We start from the raw sequence: 19,417 nt of genomic DNA on the forward strand, positions 1-19,417 counted from the left end.
ATTTTTGAAGATAAAAAGAAAGTTCAGTGCAATACGTGAGTAACCTTAAAGCAACAAGCATGTATGCCATGCACTATCAAGCAGGTTACAAAAAAAGTAACACTGAAGTTGCAAAAACACATTATGTAAGTACTCACTGAAAAGTACCCTTGAGAGTGCTGTTGTATTTTTCCAAATATTTTATTAGTTTGATGGAAGTTGCTAGTCTTGCACAGGTAAACAATCAAATGCATAGAGGCAGTTCTCAGCAATTCTTCTAAAATTGTCCACCCACATAATGTTTATTGTATTAAAAGGGAGATGGGAGGGAAGAGAGTTTACCAAGCAAGGATTAGAGTAGATAATTATTTCTGTCCTTGCCCAACACAGAACAGAACTTGAATATACCACCCAAACACTATGTATTCCTATTACTTAATTCTTAATTAAGTCATTCACCTTCTTAACATACCATTACAGTGGTTTTTGGATCTTTGCCAGCGAGCTCTTTCGCAGCACTTTTTTCATTACATTCTCCAAAAGTAAAGTAGTTGGGATAGAAAGCACCAGCTATTACAACCTGTAATGAGAAAATATTTTGTAAAACGCAGCACATTGTATTCAGTTTCCTGAAAAGAAATACACTGGCAACATTAAGAGACACTAACAGATCTTTATGGATATTTTTTTACTGTCTCTTTCCAGGAACTACTGGAACTGCAGACTAAACAGTAGTTCATGCAAATCCTTGAAAACATACTCTCATGAAAAGAGTTCAATTTCTGGAACAAGTCCACAACATTTCAATATTTCTGTATGCAGACTTGCTCTATGAAATCTGTAATTGTTAGTCCTAATTTCAGGAAGAACATCAACTTAAATAAACACACATAAGATAGTCACAGGTAAATTGTTCCATTTTCAGGTTACATCTTACAGTATTTAAGAATTCAGCTTCAAGAAGTTCACTGCTTACACAGTTAAAACAACTGCCACTGAGAAGATAAATATGTCTGTGAAAATAAAACCACTGCTAATCAGATCAAGTAAGACAAGAAAATTAACTGGAAATTTGATAAAGTTAAGATAGCTGAAGGACATCTAATTCCCAGTACCCCCTCCCCACTACTAACCAAGACACAAGGCATTCAAAACAGAGCACTTCAAACGAGTGATAATGTCATTTTCAAATAACTAACATTAATTGTCCTTCTACATTGTCAATACACTGTCAAAAAGAATTACTTTTTTCTCTATCCGAAATCTCAATTTCCACAGAGAATTCTGAAACATGAGTTCACCAATACTTGTATATAAAAATCCAGCTATAAATTTTGTAAATAATGTCTCTTTATGACAACACAGCATTACCTGCAAAATGAAGCGTTGTTTGTTCACATACTCCTGGTCCACAGCAGATGGTCGAGCATTAACATACATGTTAAAAGCTCTGACTCGCCTTTTCAAGTTGTGAAATAACTCTGCCACCTGAAATTTGATCTCTAAGTTACATTTTAAATAGGTCAAAAACATCCGCAAGTTAAAATAAAATTTGTCAGTAAAAGTAAAATAATTGGGCAAACTCCCTTTGCTTTTTAGGTGACTAGTATTACTTTCCACTGAAATACTGCTTAGCACCTCTGTGCTGGAAGATAATTTCAGTACTGTGACTCAAGCAGTTTTCCTGACACCTCTTTATGAAGAAGAATTTTGTAGTCGCAAAGCATATTATGCATATATGATACAGAACAAAATTAGGAAAGAATAGGATGATATTCTCCATTTAAATCATTTTAGGTTTGCATCTTAAAAGATAAAAATCATGCTTACAACCTGGACTTCTGTACCCAACTGCAGCAGTGACTATGCTGCACCCTCAGTTCAGCAGACAACCATGATTACTGTGAGATCAAACTTATGCTCTACAGCAGAACATACTGAGCTTTTCATTTTCAGCATTTCCAAGAAGCTTCCACAAGGACATCCAACCACACAGTGAATACTGTCACCCTCTCAACTGATTCTGGAGCAAATGTAGAAAAGTACAGTTCACTCAACTTCTTTGTATCTACACTGTCTCTTCCTTTCTACTCCTGGCAGTTTTAGGATACTACTAGAAGAACTGCTGTAACAAGAAAGCAACCCATGTGACTGACTCAGTTCTGCAAATTCACTTCCACACAAGGAATTATAAAATTAGTATCTTAAAGTGTGGCAGATAAAAACCCCCAAATCTTACTAAGTGTTAGTGTAGGTGCCCATTCTAAACTCCTTACATGTCATGCACAACCTCTTCTTGCATTATCTGAAACTGAACCAAGAGAGGCAACCGTGTAAGCCTGATCACTCCACTGTCCAGTTCTACAGAATTTGCCTTTCTCTCATCTTTTTGTTGTTATCACATATACAAGCAAAAAAACTATTGGCATTTTTTATCCAGATGGTTGCTTGTTATCAAAAGTTTTTTATATTTCCTGTGTTTTTTGAAGACAGGCCCTGCATTGCTCATGCCAAAGGTATGAACAGGTGGAATAATGGGCCAATCACAGGTACCCAGGAGTTTTACTTATTTCCCCCCTCAACATATCACATTCAGCTTGAAGCCCATTGTAAAGCAGAATTTTCATTAATTGCTGCAGTAATGTTAGCAACAAAGCCCCACAAATTTTCAAGTCCAGGTCTCATTATATAACTGCATTTGCTTAGTTATCCTAACCAGGAGACAGAAGTTACGTAACAACAGACAGCAGTCACACCACAACCTGAGTAACCTACAAAACTAGCAAATGCTGGAGGTCTCTTAAAAATATGTTAATAATTTAACACCACTCTGTTCATCCTAAAGAAAAGGAAAACTGCTTTCTTCTAAATTCATATATCATTTCAAGAAAATATACATATATATTGATAGATACGTAACACAGTAGGCTTGTCTAAGATCTTAACATTTTCAGAAAACAAGGGAAGTCCTTCTGCTTATAAAACTGTTTACCTATTTAATCTTACCTCTTTCATCCTTTTGACATGAACACAATTTGATCGACCCCACTCATACTCTTCCTGAAAAAGAAAGTTAGAAACTTGTTTCTTCTGCTGCTAGTAAGCTTTGTCTCATACTCTTCTGTGTGGACATAAATAGTAATTACATATAGCAATGGAAGAATGTAATGTAATTTCACAGCTTTCTTTGCATTCATATTAAGTATTATGACATGTATGAAAACATAAGACAATTATATATTTGACTAAAAGTATACTTTGGTTACCCCCAGTGCAGCTGTGGGTCACGTAAATTTTTCATATAAACCCACAAGTCCAATTCCTCCGTGTTGCTACGACAAAATCTAGTTTAAGATGGACAGCAAGAGAATCGTAGGCATGCTAAGGTTTGAAAAGAACTCCAAGATCATCAAATCCAGCCATTAACCCACCACTGCCGTGTTCAGCAATAAATCATGTCCCCAGGTGCCACACTCACACAGATGGTGACTCCACCACTCCTCTGGGCAGCCTTTGCCAATGCTTTCGGTAAAGAAATTTTTCCTAATATCCAACCTAAACCTCTCCTGGCACAACTTGAGGCCATTTCCTCTCCTCTTACCACTCAGAAGAAAGGGCCAATCCCCACCTCACTACAGCCTCCTTTCAGGAAGTTGGAGAGAGTAACAATGTCCTCCCTGAGCATCCATTTCTCCAGATTAAACACCCCCAAGCTCCCCCAGCTGCTTCTCGTAAGACTTGTGCTCCAGACCCTTCCCCAGCTCAGCTGCCTTTTTCTGGACATACTCCCACACTTCAATATCTTACAGTACTTTCTACACAGCATTTGAGGTGCAGCCTCACCAGTGCCAAGCACAGGGGACAAATCACTTCTCTGGTCACAATATTGCTGGTAAAAGCCAGGATGCCACTGGCCTTCATGGCCATCTGGGCACACTTCCAAAAAACCCAGAACTTCTTTATCTGAATGTATAACTTCACCAGAGAGATTCTGGTCATCTTGGCTACTCGTTATAACTCAGTGTACACTACACACTGGTACCCACAAAAGATACTGTGCTCTAAAAGAAGCAGAGAAATAAAAGAGGTTTTATCTTATACACACAAAAGAAAGACTAGAGGCAGTTACTGTGTGCATACTACTGGGTTTTTGTGACTGATGCATATAAACATCTCCTGTCTTTCAGGGTTTTTTGAGAGGGCAGAAATCTGTGTGTTTAAAAAAAAATAAAAAGAGACACTTATGTGTATTAAAAGTGTTTCTTTCAACTACAGCTCAATTTCCCTTTTTAGCTTGGATTTCAAACCCTCTAGCCATTGTTGATTCATCTGTGAAAGGGACTACATAAGGGATTGTCTTCAAATAACTCTGCAATGGATTCAAAGACTCATTTTCCCTCAAAGCCCATGTTTCTATTTACTTATGGAAAATTGTAATTATTACAAATAAGGTTTGCTAGCAAAAATTCCGTACTAAGAATGTAAAAGACTTCAGCACTGAAGTCACCAACCTTGAACAAAAAAGAAGAAATACAACTAACCTTGGGATCTCTCAGTTTCCCCTTTTGTTTGCAGGCCTGCCATGCCTAAGAAAGAAGTGGTGAAGTATTCAGACACAAAATGTAGTGTTTTAGTAATAATTATTACAAATACTACTAGTATAACACTTAAAACTATGAAGGTTTTTTTATATCAATACTGAAGATAACTTTTAACACCATTTTAAAAACGAAAAATTCACCTAGGCTATCACAAACTACAACTATTTCAGCACAAAAGAGTGTAAGAAAATCTGAATCACAGCAATTTAGGTTGGGGGAGACTTCTTCAGATCAATTGTTACAACACTTCACACAGCAGGCCCAACTTAGATCAGGTTTTTGAAGATGTTGCCTAAAAAACCCTGAGTAACCTTGACAGACCTCACAGATGAACCTGCTCTGAGCAGGAGACTGGACTACATACCTCCTGAGGTCCTTCCAGCCTAATTATTTAATGATTTTAGTCTAACATGATGCTTGTCTGGTTGATTCCTAAGATATAAATACTTCTCATTCTTATGAACAGTCTTAGTCTACTTTTTTTGAGGATGGGCAAGAACTCTGAGTCTTCTGCTGCTCATATGAGAGCACAAAAAGTGGTGTGGCTGCAATATGTAATTCTAGAATGTATTACTGCTGGGCTCAAAGTGTGGCAGGGTTATAAATGCTGTATTATGACACACTAAAGAATAACAATTTCTGTAGGAAGATAACTGTTCTGCCTTCAAGTCAGACTGAAAAGGAGTTTAAGCACTACTGGATGAACTGTAATTACACAGATTGCCTCAAATTTGCCATCAGCTCCTGCAGCTAAACTGGAGACACAGCATTCAAGTCACTAAATTTCTGGACATAGCTTAGAATTTCTGGATCTTGCTGCATTCCAAAGGAGACTGAACAAGTTATGTTCCAAGGTTTTAAAGGAGTAAGTCCCAATTTGTGTTGGGAGAGGTACAACAGCCACCTTGTAACACAGCCATACATAAACAGGTACCCTCCACCTAGTTTTCTGAGAGGAAAGGGATAGAGTATTAAAGCACACGAAAACGTTCATAAATTAATAGAGCAAACTGGATGCTTTATTTTGATGCTGTAATAAAGCAGACTACTTTCAGAACCTTTGTTTTCTCCTCACTTTGGGACAAAAGTAAGTGAACTGACTGATTCTGATTACAGTTCTGATGCCTCCCAGAAAACAAGGCTGGAAGAGAAGTTATTAATAAAATATTAATAAAAATAAGTTCATTATTAGGTAGGAAATCTATGACATGCTGGCAGAATCCTCTTCTTCTAGTTTGAGACCTCATAATGCAATTTTCCAGTTTACTGTGGACATTGACTATTGGTATAGTTTTTCCCCCTTGATAAAGGGGGATTTCCCCCCTTGATAGAGGGGGAAATTTCCCCCTCTTGATAGAGGTTACCCTGGAACAAATCTATTCTGAACTAGGGAATTTGAAAACAAACCTTCCAGAACTTACTTGTATTTTTCTGATAGCCAGTCAAAACAAAGCTTTCACATCACTGACACACAGAGATACTGCACTGGAAGCTCTGTCTGAATGTTTGTATTTATTCTCCAGGACAACATACTGATTTATAGAAATATCATCTTGAGATTAACAGGGCATAATTACCAAGTGACATGAAGGAAATATAATATGGAATAGGATAAGGGGAATTCAGAAAAGATTATTTTTGAGGCTCAGGATCAGTGGATACATGTGGCATGCATGCCCACGTGTGCTTCATAAAATTCTGACAGCAGAGTAGAGAAAAACAAGTCAGTTTTCACTGAAGGACAACATATTTAAAGAACTGAATAAATTAAATTTGCAGCCGAAGATTTTGGAGCCTCTAGATTACAAAACATGCCAGAGAATGCATAATGTAAAATATTGAATAATAAGTTCCTCTAGCCTGAGTCTTCGCTACACTGTACCAGCTCTGTTTGTACCTGGAGGAATCAATCCCTGTCCATGGTACTGGTCTACCAAGCAGCCAAGCATACCAAAAAATGACATTTGTACAACATTAAAAAAAAAAATCACAAAGTCAAAGCTAAGAAGTTTAGGGAAAGGTCACCAAACTTATTCTGTACTAGAATTTACTAGTCCCAACATCCTTAGTTAGAAGAGATCAACAAATATGACCACATCTCTGGCATTTTATTTTTTGCTATTACAATAGAGACAATCAGAATTAATAGTGTTACACAGTACGACACAGCCTGCAAAAAATATCAATAAGTAGCTAGAGTAATGTGAAGTTTTTAACAACTCCAAAGCACAAATGCTGCCCTGATCCTACAAAGATGAGAATCTCTGTCTTGGTCTATCAGATTTCACCGTAATCTAAGCCAGAAGAAAAAGACTTACCTTAAATGCATTCACAATTGCAATACAGTCGCTCTTACTATTCCCAGCAAAACCCATTTTTTTCCTGGCAATAAAAACAAAAGTATTATCAACAATATTTTTTTCAAATATTGCATGTATTATGCAGCTCAGAATGCTACATTAGTAACACCTTCCAGGTCTTTATAAACAAGATTGATACACTTATTGTAATTATTTGTTCTTATTCACATCTCTCTGTTAAGGACATGTTTTGTATAGGCAGAGTAGTAATAAAAAATCGTCCTTGCTATTTTAAAAACATTTTAATAGACACTGCCACGTGTTCACATCAGAAAGGCAAAGCTGAACAATGGGGCCTTGGGCTCAGGAAAGGATGAGTTAGCTCAGTGATTTATGATCATACATAAAGAGATTCCAGGATCTTGGCTATCTGGAAAAGCTTTTTGTACTGCTTGGCAATTGAACAGAACATGAGACTCACGACACAGAACATAATATTGAGTCATCAGCTTTGCCCTCTGCTCCCAAATGTAGTTAAGAATTCGTAAAACGTCTGGGTTACTACCTGAATCCATCAACATGTTCTTTGAAAGGTACTGCAAAAAAATTCCGCAAAGACAGTGCTGCAGCTGCAACAAAAACAAATCAAAATGAAAACCTGCAAATCATCTGGTTTTAGAGAAATGTTCTCACATGTTGTTCTTTCAGTTACCTATAATAAGGCATTCCTCTAAGCACCCGAAGACATGCCCAAGCACTATCAGTTTTCCAAGATACAGGTCCACTGGCAACTGTATCAATACTCTTCCTAGGAAAGTCAGCTCACCATCATGCAGATCTTCTTCTGTTTGCACACAGGCAAGTGCTCCCAGCTAAAGAAATTAAAATTTGTTCACTTGTAAAAGCTGACTTAGTAAATCCCAAACAATTTTTAAAGCCTAGTATACTTTGGAAATCAAAACTACTATCTATACTGGATATAAAAGCAAGCTACACATGATAAAAATATTATTTCTTATGCACTTTGGAAAATAAGAAAATGTAATGTAATAAAGATTCTACCCCTTATGAACTTTATAATTGAAAAGCAAGGTCACCAACTTCCTTGTAGAGGTAAGAAGGGTATCTTCAGGCTGACCCCTACACATCATAAGGTATAAGAGTGTGATTTATTACTTATTCACTTAACAAACAATAGCGTTTACAGAGTTCAAGGTATCTTTTTTCCCCCATTTTTCTATTCTTTCTCACTATAGATGCTAGTTCACAAGTACCATTACTCCCTGATGAAATTACAATCCTGTTTCAATGAAGTAAATTACAGAAATTATGCTCAAGAGGATGGGAACCAAACAACAGTCCAATGTGTGAAAAGATTCTCTAGACACAGTTAATTTTTGAGGTTCCAAATAAGGCTACTACTACCTTAAATACCAAGAAAACCACTTCTACAGTACATTTCTATTACCTTGATTTTAACAACACTAAAAGGAAGCCTACCTCTTTCAGCTGAACTATGGTACGTTCGATGTCATCTACATTGGGTGGAGAAAGAGCTGTTGCCAGTAAGGTTTTTGGTTCCCCCATATCAAGCTTTTTTAATTTTAAGACTGTACTTCCCAATGGACAACGCTGAAGGGAAGACAACACTATTTTTACTTTCTCCCCATGGGAACTGTGACAAAGTGTTCTATATGAGAAATAGGTTAAAATTCACAATTTGCAAAACCTGAAATTAATTTTGTGTAACTAAGGTTATTTTTGTTTTGAGCAGATTGCTTATTACTAATCCACATTGATTTTATTGGTATAATGCATCTCCTTCTATAAGAAAACTATGTGGAATAGTCTTTGTTAGTTTTCTACTCATTGCTACGGCCATTAGTAACCTATCCAATTGTACACTGTCTTCAGGAAAAATAAAGCAAAACTTTTTCTTTTCTGCTATGATTGCATGCATTAAAAAACCCCTTAATATTCCTAACCCTAAACCCAAAGGTCTTACCAGTATCTCAGGTTCTGACTTCTCTGGAATAAAATTTGTCCAGAAAGCTTTGCACACCAGCCTGTAACAATACCCTCTGGAAACTCGTCCAGCGCGACCTTCACAGAACAAAAAAAAACCCCAAATCACCAATTTGTAAAGTGCCCAGACCCATCCATCCACAAACCCTCTGGGCAGCTGAGCAGCAAACGACAGCTGATGCTGCAGGCTGAGCAGTGTTCTGCTCCCTTGCAGCAGACAGGCCCAGTGGTCAGATAAGGGTAGGATGAAAACATTTTTCCCTCAAAGTAGCAGTAACTAACAAAAGAGTTACGTAAGTATTTCTCTCAAATACCTCCTTCATATAACTGCCCTCAAATCAACATCCATTTTTCTCAGTTGAACAGGCATTTCCTCTTTTACTCTATTGCTAGCAAAAAAATCTATATAAACAACTTTTAAGATACAATGACAACCAGCAAGACATCTTTATGATCTACTATTTACAGAAAACACAGTGATTCAGAAGTCTATCTTCACAAATCCAAACACCATCTACTTCAAGACACTAAATCTCCCTGTCTTCAACTCAAACCTTGAGCCTTCTGTCATCATTTCCACCCCCCCTTCCCCCGGGCCAGCTGAGGAGAGGGGAGTGGTAGAGCAGCTTTCGTGGGCACCTGGCACCCAGCTGTAATTGTGAAGTCCTAATAACATTTAAGAAAGGTTATTAATTTATTTAGTACCATTTTTGACTGAAACTAAAAGATGTTGATATTAAAGAGTACTGTCTTACTAGAATAGTCAATATAAAATCTTATCTAGCTTTATGCTATGAATACTGGTCTAAACTAGAGACTTTGCTGTGGATATTTCAACTGATTTAATGGTGACACATAGACATGAAAGTTTCTTTTACTGTTGGAACTCACAAGCACTTAATAAATACCTAGCAGTACCTATCTCCTCTTTTTAAAAATGGCCCATAATAAAAAAATTACTATTAAATAACAAAAAAATCCATGGTCCATTTATGGTCCATAAATTTTAATATTTTTTAATAAAATACAAAACATTCCCCTGGAAAAAAATACTCGAGCAAAATAAAACATTCGTGCATGGTTGTTTAATCACATTTTTATATCCTGACATGGTGAAGAATTATCAACTATTAGTGGCAAAAATAGTCTGTTCTTTTTACTGTTAATAAAATGAAAAGCAACATAGAATTCTCCATAGAGGTGAGCTTCTAAAATTCCTTTGCATTACCTATTGTCATCTTACCTTTTCTTTGATTACAGTTTGTTTTAGATGCCCAGCAAAGTCTCAAACTTTGGTAATTAGTTTCCTTATCACAAACCAAAGCTTTAGTTAAGCAGAAATCTATCACTGCAATTAAGAAAAGAAATAGTACATTATGAAACAACTTATCCTCATGGCAGTGGAAATAAATATTGGCTGATTTTGTACTATCAGAAAAGGAAAGTTTAAATAACTTGAATAGCAATAAAGAGAACACCAGATTCATAAAATAACAGGCCCAGGATACTCTGAATGCTAACAGAACTGGGAAGAGATTTTAATGTATATATAACAAAGAATTAGTGTAGATGACAATCATTAAAAGGCAATAATTTCTGCATTTAGAAATTCTGTATCAGAACTGGTTAAACTGATGCATTTATTTCAAAAGGTAGTCAGAATGTGATTTAAAAGCTTAACTTTTTGACATGAGGTCTGATTCTGCTTGTTACTGCATTTAAAATTACCTCCCCAGTGAAGATTAAAACCAACCCCCCACTCAGTAGCTCTATTTGTTCGTATATTCAGATTTCTCTGTTCTCCACTGTGAAAGCAAGAATTCAACAACTGCCAAAATTCCCCTCCAACAGCAATACTCTGTAAAATGACATGTTGTGCAGACTTAACCTAGCACGAGTAAGGAAAATATTACAAATACAGTGTATACGGAATTACAGGATTTAGATGACTTACCATACTTAACATCAGGAACTGTTACAGAGCTCTCAGCTATGTTGGTAGCTAGAATAATCTGAGTTTTGAAGCAAAAAATGAGCAATGAATGCATAAAGAAAAATACTGATGTTAATGTTTCTACATGAAAAACCCAATTTGCTATGAATAAATATAAATATAGTGGCAACACAGCATTTCTACTCTGTATACTTAAAAAAGCAATATGACACAAGGCAATACAAGAAAACTTTATTTTCTTGTTCCAAACTCAGAAAAATGTAATAAAGTAGTATAGCAGAGGACAATATAGAGGAAGAATGGAAATATTTCATGCCTTTGCCATAACAAAACCTCATACTATCAGCAGCAATATTTTATTAGTGATAGCAGGTGAAGAAGACCAAGACAACAGACAAAATGTGGGGACAAAGCAGGTAAGAGTCCCCCAAACCAGGGGACTACTTCACTATTCAGTGCCACCAGCAGCATACTACTGTCATACAGGTGCAAGAATCAACATGCACAAACTACTCTGAAGGATAAAATGAGCATCACACAATAGTCTAAGGATAACTTCCCGTTACTGCACTTCTCTTGAGGTCCAAACACCAGTTAAAACAACAGCTTGGTAAGAAAGGCACTCAGTTCACACACTGAAGACTGAAACTGCTTTGTCCTCACAAAATGATCTGAGTTAGAACAGATAATATTACTTATATACCTTATTATTTGCTATTACTACTCGGGCAAAAGGTTTCACATGCTTTAGAAAAGTAATGATTCAGCAATATTTACTTTTCTGTAGCCAGGAACTGTAGCCAAAAATACTTCATTTTGTTCCTCTAATGTCACACATGAGTGAAGTGGGTACACTTGCCACCTAAAGAAAACATATTAGTGCAAGAATATAAAAGTTGATTACACTTCTGTGCTAAATCCTATTATGTACTTAGAACTTATATAGCTGAAAAACTCATGTTCAAGCTTAACTGAACTAAAACAAATGTGGTCTAACTTACCTTTTAAACTTATCTGAGAGGCATGAGTGCATGTATCTTATCTCAGCCAAACCTAGGGAAAAAGTAACCATGACTTTGTATTCATTTTACTCAACACTAACAATTCTAAAACATCTATTTCAATTCTTTTTTGACTTTCATTCTTACCTTCCTTTCACTATATAATAAAATGGCAGAAGAGTTAAACAGCAAATGTAATAATGAGTCACTGAAACAGAGTGAGTCAATTTTTCAAGAGCCATTCTGCATTAATTTTACACTTATTAAAGTGAAATTGCAACAGCAGATATAAAGGCCATCTGACAACATCCCATTATTAGCCCTCATATCAGTTTCTTACAATTGACAGTGTTCTCCACATGCTGAATGTCTGGTTTAGGCTACTTCATTCAAAATAAGTTCTTTCAAAGAGCAGGGTCAAGGGGAAAAAAACCCCTATTTCTGCCTTAGCCATCTTGTCTTGAGCAGCTGCAGTGCCCATTCTCTGGGTCATGGATTTCACTGCCAGGGGAAATCCTATGACTAAGGGATTTTTGCTACATTCTTGGATACCTGCATAAACATTTCTGAGAAACTGGTTTACTTCTTATTGAGACTTCAATTTCAAAAGTCCCATTTTCAAAATCTGCACAACACAGAGTTTCCCTGGTCGGATATTAAAAATGAAATTATTCTGTAACTGCAGTACAGGATTGCTGCAATTTTCAGCAAAGGCCAAATGCAGTTTAAGTAACTGGATGTGAAATCTTTATGCATTCTTTATATGACTGGCACCTGACTTCAGGTGATGTATTAGACATATACTCACCTGGCAAAAACACTAGCACACTGCCACGTTCCAACGCATCCCTCAAGCTGTCTTCCTCCCTAACAAGAATATGAAGTTTCATTAGTTTTACAACCTCAGTCTAACATCATTACCCCAAGTTATTTTATTCTGAAAGAACAAGCAGAACTGCACACTTTTTGTACCATGCATTATTTAAACTTCTGAAGAAATGAAATTCAAACCATTACTTGCAACTACGTTTTCTGAAAAGCACAGTATATACATTGCAACTAGAGCATTAGGTTTAACTTCTTCCTCAAAATAGAGGTTTTGTCAAAATAGAAACATTCTTATTCAGCAATGAAATTAATCAGAATTAGGTTACCAAAGATCTTAAACTCAGAACACAGTATACTACTGCATAATGATATGCAAACTCATTCAGTAATTCTTTAAGTATCTGTAATGCCCTTGTATTCTAAAAATACCACTGGAACCTTGAACAAAAGCCAAACAAGTATAAATCTCAACCATTATTATCAAGAACTACAGGTCATGACAGACGTGGAGAGAGCCATCTTCGACTGATCTGTTGTGAGTCAAAATCACCTTAAGAGAATTTAGAACTCACATTGTTCTGCTGTATTCATTCCTGGTGTAAAATTTTTTCAGGTATTTTTCAGTCTCTACTCTAAAACTATATAATAAACAGAAAGCATAGTTTTTACTGGAAGGTACATAACAATGTGCATATCAGCCCTTTCAGTATTCGAAAGTTGAAATGCTAATTCCTTCATGTTTACTTATTAAAGGTAGCTTATCAGTAAAAGGTAGCATAATTTGGCTATTACAGTAGAACAGCTTAATTAATTAAATCAAAAGAAATAACCAAGAAAGAAGCTTAGAAGTCACTATACATTGTAAAAATGTCAGAACCAAGTTTTTTGTATTTATGTACCTCCATGAACAGTTGTACTTCGGTGGTTCACCTAATAACTGCTCAAATGAGCTTAATTAACATTTTCTTAAAATGTCAAAGTTTATATAATACTAAGTTTGAAAGGAAAAAAAAATTAAGCTTACAGAACAAAATTACTTCTCCAACACACTTTTATAGATTATTAGAATATATGGAAACAAAAAACATTCCTAAACTTAATATACAATGTTAGATCAAAGTTGTAAGAGCAACTTCATTACATTTTCAGATACTAGATATCAATTTACAAAACACAGAGAGCAACGCAAATCAGTATTTACTTATTTCAAATTGCATTAAGGTCTTAAACAGCCAGTGAAAATTATTGCCTAGTTTTAATTTTTTTTTCCATGGATTATTATATGTTTTAATTTATAATACAAAATAGTAGCTCCAGTTTTATTCTTCATATAAACAATATTTGGCTCTGGTCTACAGCAAAGAATATAGTTTCCATACAACGTGGTTGTCTTGAATGATCACTTACGCTCCAGGGCAGGAAGTGTATTTCAAGAACACAGGGTAGAAATCAAACAAATATATAAAATAAAAGCAGAGATATATGTAAAATTAAGTTACCACTAACAACTATAATACATGGGCTGCTGCTGCTTAATTAGTGCCTCATCTCCCCAAGAACCTCCGATTCCAGATTTTGAACTGTGTCTTACCTCTTCATCTCAAACTCATCAAATGACTCAATCAGAGACACTGCTACATCATACATATTCTTTTTTATCACTGGTTCCTCGATGCTTTGAGAATGAAGCTGTTTGGAGAAGAAGGTATTGAGGTTAGCACAGTGGAACAGGCAGAAAGACTGTAGCTCACATATGTATTTCAATTTGTCAAGTGCTTTTCAATTAAAACTGATCCAGCACAGAAGCCTGTACAAAGAAGTAACTTCATCTGATGTGCTCATTATCTTCTAAACAGGCATTTTTCTTCAGGCATGTAACTATTTTTATGCTAAAGGAGTACTTCTGGTATTTACCCACTTAAGATAAGCACCAGGCCACACTTCATTAGTTTGCAGGACATACTCCTTTATCCAGGAGCGTTAAGCACATGAGAGTGATCACAACCCATGGAAACAGGATGACAAGGAGAGGAATTTGTGTAAGGAAGGTACAATGCTTCTCACAGCTACTATACTGCAGGTCTCTACCTGACTGCACAGAAATCACGTACCTTACTAATGTAAATTGGTTTTGCATTTAAAGGATCTTGTGTTTTAGGTCATACCCTGTCAAAAGATTACTGTTCTGTTGTACATAACAGAACCATGATGATTCTGCCTACGCTATTTTCTAGCATTCTGAGACATACTCAAGGTTGTAACATTTAAGAACACAAACAATCAAGTCTTCAGAGCAAACACAGTAACTTAGTAACTTTCCAGTTCTAAAATCAAACGTTTAATGAACTAGACATGCTTTGGAAAAGGTCTATAATGTTACACATTTTTCTGTTGTAGAGAAAGTGGGTTTTGATTGTTGCTCACCTCCTCATTCTAGGGAAAACTCATTACTGGACCAAGAGTTTCAGAGCTAAAAATCACAGAGAACTGAACTATCTAAACTATTATCTGGACTTCAGCAAGGCCTTTGACACCGTCTCCCATAGCATTCTCCTGACAAAGCTGGCAGCCCACGGCTTGGACAGGGGCACTCTGGGTTGGGTTAGAACTGGTTGGAGGGCCGGGCCCAGAGAGTGGTGGTGAACGGGGCTGCATCCAGTTGGGATCCGGTCACTAGTGGTGTCCCCCAGGGATCAGTGTTGGGTCCAGTTCTATTTAATATCTTTACTGATGATTTAGATGAGGGGATTGAGTCCATCATCAGCAAATTTGCAGATGACACTAAGCTGGGGGGGAGTGTCAATCAGCTGGAAGGCAGGAGGGCTCTTCAAAGGGACCTGGACAGGCTGGAGAGTTGGGCTGATTCCAACGGGATGAGGTTCAACAAGGCCAAGTGCTGGATCCTCCACTTTGGCCACAACAACCCCCTGCAGCGCTACAGGCTGGGCACAGAGTGGCTGGAGAGCAGCCAGGTAGAAAGGGACCTGGGAGTTTGGATTGACAGGAAGCTGAACAGGAGCCAGCAGTGTGCCCACATGGCCAAGAAGGCCAATGGCATCTGGCCTGGATCAGGAACAGTGTGGTCATCAGGACCAGGGAAGTGATTCTTCCCCTGTACTCAGTGCTGGTGAGGCCACACCTGGAGTCCTGTGTCCAGTTCTGGGTCCCTCAGTTCAGGAAGGACATTGAGGTGCTGGAGCGGGTCCAGAGAAGAGCAACAAAGGCTGGTGAAGGGACTCGAGCACAAGTCCTATGAGGAGAGGCTGAGGGAGCTGGAGCTGTTCAGCCTGGAGAAGAGGAGGCTCAGGGGAGACCTCATCACTCTCTACAACTCCCTGACAGGAGGTTGTAGCCTGGGGGGTTGGTCTCTTTTCCCAGGCAGCTCTCAGCAAGACAAGAGGGCATGGTCTTAAGCTGTGCCAGGGGAGGTTTAGGTTAGATATTAGGAAGAAATTCTTTACAGAAAGGGTAATCAGGCATTGGAATGGGTTGCCCAGGGAAGTTGAGGATTCCCTGTCCTTGGAGGTTTTTAAGATGAGACTGGATGTGGCATCAGTGCCATGGCCTGGTAACCATGGCGGTGTTGGATCAAGGGTTGGACTTAATGATCTCAGAGGTTTTTTTCCAACCCAGCTGATTCTATGATTCTATTACAGTGAAATTAGTTATTTTTCTACCAGTTTTCTTTCTGAAGGAGTTCATGACAGAATCACAAAAGCACTACTACTAGCACCAATCTGGCAACACTGATTTACACCAGCTTTTGCTACTGCAACCTCTGTCCTCAGCTTTCAACCCCTTACATCATGTAACCATGGGTCACCTTGGTGTCTTCAGAAAGACTCCTTTCTGAAAACCCTGAGAAAATTATTCTACTTTCTTCTGGCAGAGAATGGGTTGGGGGATCAAAAAGAGCCATCTATAAGAAATGAATAATATTCATTCCACTTCTCTGATCCTCCTCGAAATCCATCAGCTGGGCAGACTTTTCAGGTGGACAACTCTGTCAGTCCCAGAGCTTCTGAACTGCATTCTACACTGGCTTCCACTGTAGCTTGATTAGTCCATCAGAAAACAGAAAACATTACTTATCAAAAATACTTGAATACTTTTTTTTTTTAATGCCCCAATATATGTGAAAAAATCTAAGTGATTTATCTCTTCTGGGCTGCTCAAACATAAGATTTTTGAGTTCATATTATCCCTGCTTAAATAACCATCAAATTTGTCTTTGCAATTTTGTTAAAGAGTACTAAAGGTACAATCAGTAGCATGACAAAGCTTCTACATCTCTCCTAATAAAAGGTAACAATGTGACAAACAGTAAATCCAAAAGCCCAGTCAGACCTGACTAAAATAATCTAACACAGTCAAAATAGCTTTTGACAGCAGTTCACTACCGTCTCAGAACTCTGACCCCAATTCCAGTGGTATGAAGTTTTTACCTTTGCAAGACAAAAATGGCTTTGCATTTTTACACTTTGCTTCATTTTTTTAAGTCTGCTCACTGAGTTAACTATACAATTAATTTCCATTTCCTATCTCCAATACTATCCATGACAATAGGAAAGCACTTACACAACTACCTTTAGAATTGCCCACAGACAGAACCTTGATGCATTTTTCATGAAGCCTGTGTTTCAATGATTCCTTGGGGCTTAGGGGTTGCTGATATGACAGAATCATGATCCTGTTAAACATCCAGAACAACATGTTTACAAAGCCCATTATGCCAGAAGAAACTACTTTTTATAAGCCTATGCTCACAAATTAAACAGTAGCACCTATAAATGACCCGGTATCTGGGCAAGGATAAGCCAATGTTACACTGAAGAGTGTTTCTCGCTTCTTTCCCTCTTACTCTTTTCTACAAATGAAGCAATTCAAGTGGAAAGCTTTATCTTTGATTCAGCTAGATGTCTGTACAGCCACAGCAAAGGGTTTACTGCAAACAGGCATAAAGAAGAAAAAATAATGATGTTGTTTTTTTTTATCTTCCAAATCACAACTGATATCAATGAATTCACTAAACAACCAAGTCAGAACTACCCAAAGAAATTTTTTTTTTCAAGCATTGTTTTAAAACATTATCACACACAGAAATAAATTACGTATTAAAGTCAAGAGCTCTGCAGGATTCGTAAAAGATTCTACATTTATACAGTAACATCCAATTATTTTAAGATTTTTTGAAAATGGACAAAGGTTCATAGCTCACAGCACAAAGACAGTTACAAAGGACTAAACTGATTTCAACCAAGATGCTTTAAGGAATGAGTTAAGATTTATGTAATCTGATTTTATAGTTATTAATTTTAAAATCAAAAGGAAACATGGAAAAATCCTGTTTATCGAAAGAGCAAAGACTGCATTTACTTTTAACTGCTGTATTCTTCTATGTGAATTTTACAGGTTTTTAAAAGTGAAAATAAAACATCAAGAACTAAAGCCTGAAGCCTGTACCTCAGGCAGTTATCCAACTCATTGTGATTTTAGCATGATGAAAGATGTGCCCCGCTTCCATATGGCAGCATTAGCTCATTAACTGTCTTAACACTCAGGTTCCACTTTCATTTTATTAAGATGCTACACAAATCTTAGACCTTCTATGTTTTTAAGTATTTTTTAATTATAACTAGTATTCACAGAAAATCTTCACACACAGCACCATAAGAAACAGGATAGAGACCAAGTATCAGTGCTTTACAATTCAATTTCTGCATACATATAAAAAAAAAAAATCAAAAGCACTTATGTGCTTTTATTGTTGCCCTAAGGCACAAGTAACTTCGTGGACAAACATACTCTCCTTGTCCTGCTGAAAACCAGAATGGCTATAGATAGGACAACACAAGATAAAGAATCAGATGAAAACTTAAAAAAAAACAACAAAAAAAACACAGAGAAAATGAAAAGTAAAAAAAGGTCTAAGCACTGAAAGCAGTTCCTTTTGTTCGTGATCTCTGAGGTGAAAGGTGTGGAAGCTGACATTCAGCTCAAAGGGTAGCAATGACAAATCCAACTTGACTGAAGTAAACTCCTTACTGAATTTCTTGGTTATCTTTTTGCTGTAATTATCAGAAATCTTTTACAAAACCCCCATGTATTACATAATCTCCACATTATCTATCTGAGCTGCCATACTAATGTATAAATACTGATGGGCCAACTGCTATAAGAATTGAGTTTATTCTTTTTTTTGGTTGCATTAAAACTTCAACAGTTGACAGCCTTTTATTTTAGCTTGCCTGTTCTGAGACATAACCAATGCCTGTTTTGTGTACAGCATAAGCAGTTATCTTTTGGGTTTCTCAAACTACCTGTTTTATTTCACTATTTCATTTTCTGCAGAGTTGAGGGATGAAAGCTAAATAGTAACAGTGTGTTCACACATGCTTCTTTTCAAGTGCATCCCTCATCTTCTTCATTGTAATAACAGCGTTCTGAATTATCAAAACTGACCAATAATTACTCCCATGTCCCAGTTGTTTTTGGAGTGAGTGTCACAATTAAAGCCTGAATGCATTTGTTGTACTTTGCTTTAACCTGTTTATTTTGCCTTGAACCATAATACTGGAAGAGTTCACTCGAGTGAACTCCTACACAGCTGCTTTTCAAATGTAAAACAACCTCCACTATTATAAAAGCGCAGAAAATAAATTAATATGTATTTACATTAATTCCTTCGTTATCTGATGTCTACACGGACACTTGCTATAAAATAGCACG

General features: G+C 36.9%; 1 protein-coding gene across 2 annotated transcripts in view; it reads right to left on the reverse strand.

The window, feature by feature from the left end:
* Positions 1–19,417, reverse strand: part of TDRD9 (tudor domain containing 9) — a 73,049-nt gene that overhangs the window by 17,643 nt on the left and 35,989 nt on the right. Inside the window, exons 8-22 of one of the 2 annotated variants that reach the window (XM_051769475.1) lie at positions 14,280–14,377; positions 12,669–12,727; positions 11,861–11,912; positions 11,637–11,721; positions 10,860–10,917; positions 10,149–10,253; positions 8,886–8,983; positions 8,381–8,512; positions 7,707–7,752; positions 7,446–7,509; positions 6,899–6,962; positions 4,521–4,565; positions 2,986–3,039; positions 1,351–1,467; positions 452–559 (exon numbers count right to left, since the gene is read on the reverse strand). In XM_051769475.1, coding sequence (XP_051625435.1) covers positions 452–559; positions 1,351–1,467; positions 2,986–3,039; positions 4,521–4,565; positions 6,899–6,962; positions 7,446–7,509; positions 7,707–7,752; positions 8,381–8,512; positions 8,886–8,983; positions 10,149–10,253; positions 10,860–10,917; positions 11,637–11,721; positions 11,861–11,912; positions 12,669–12,727; positions 14,280–14,377 — 1,185 coding nt within the window. Of the gene's footprint in view, positions 1–451; positions 560–1,350; positions 1,468–2,985; positions 3,040–4,520; positions 4,566–6,898; positions 6,963–7,445; positions 7,510–7,592; positions 7,753–8,380; positions 8,513–8,885; positions 8,984–10,148; positions 10,254–10,859; positions 10,918–11,636; positions 11,722–11,860; positions 11,913–12,668; positions 12,728–14,279; positions 14,378–19,417 lie in introns of both variants that reach the window. The other variant, XM_051769474.1, reaches the window with a different exon arrangement.

Source organism: Manacus candei, unplaced genomic scaffold, assembly GCF_025592945.1.
Source record: "Manacus candei isolate 608988 ecotype Guabito, Panama unplaced genomic scaffold, ASM2559294v1 h1tg000109l, whole genome shotgun sequence".
Classification (NCBI taxonomy): Eukaryota; Metazoa; Chordata; class Aves; order Passeriformes; family Pipridae; genus Manacus; species Manacus candei.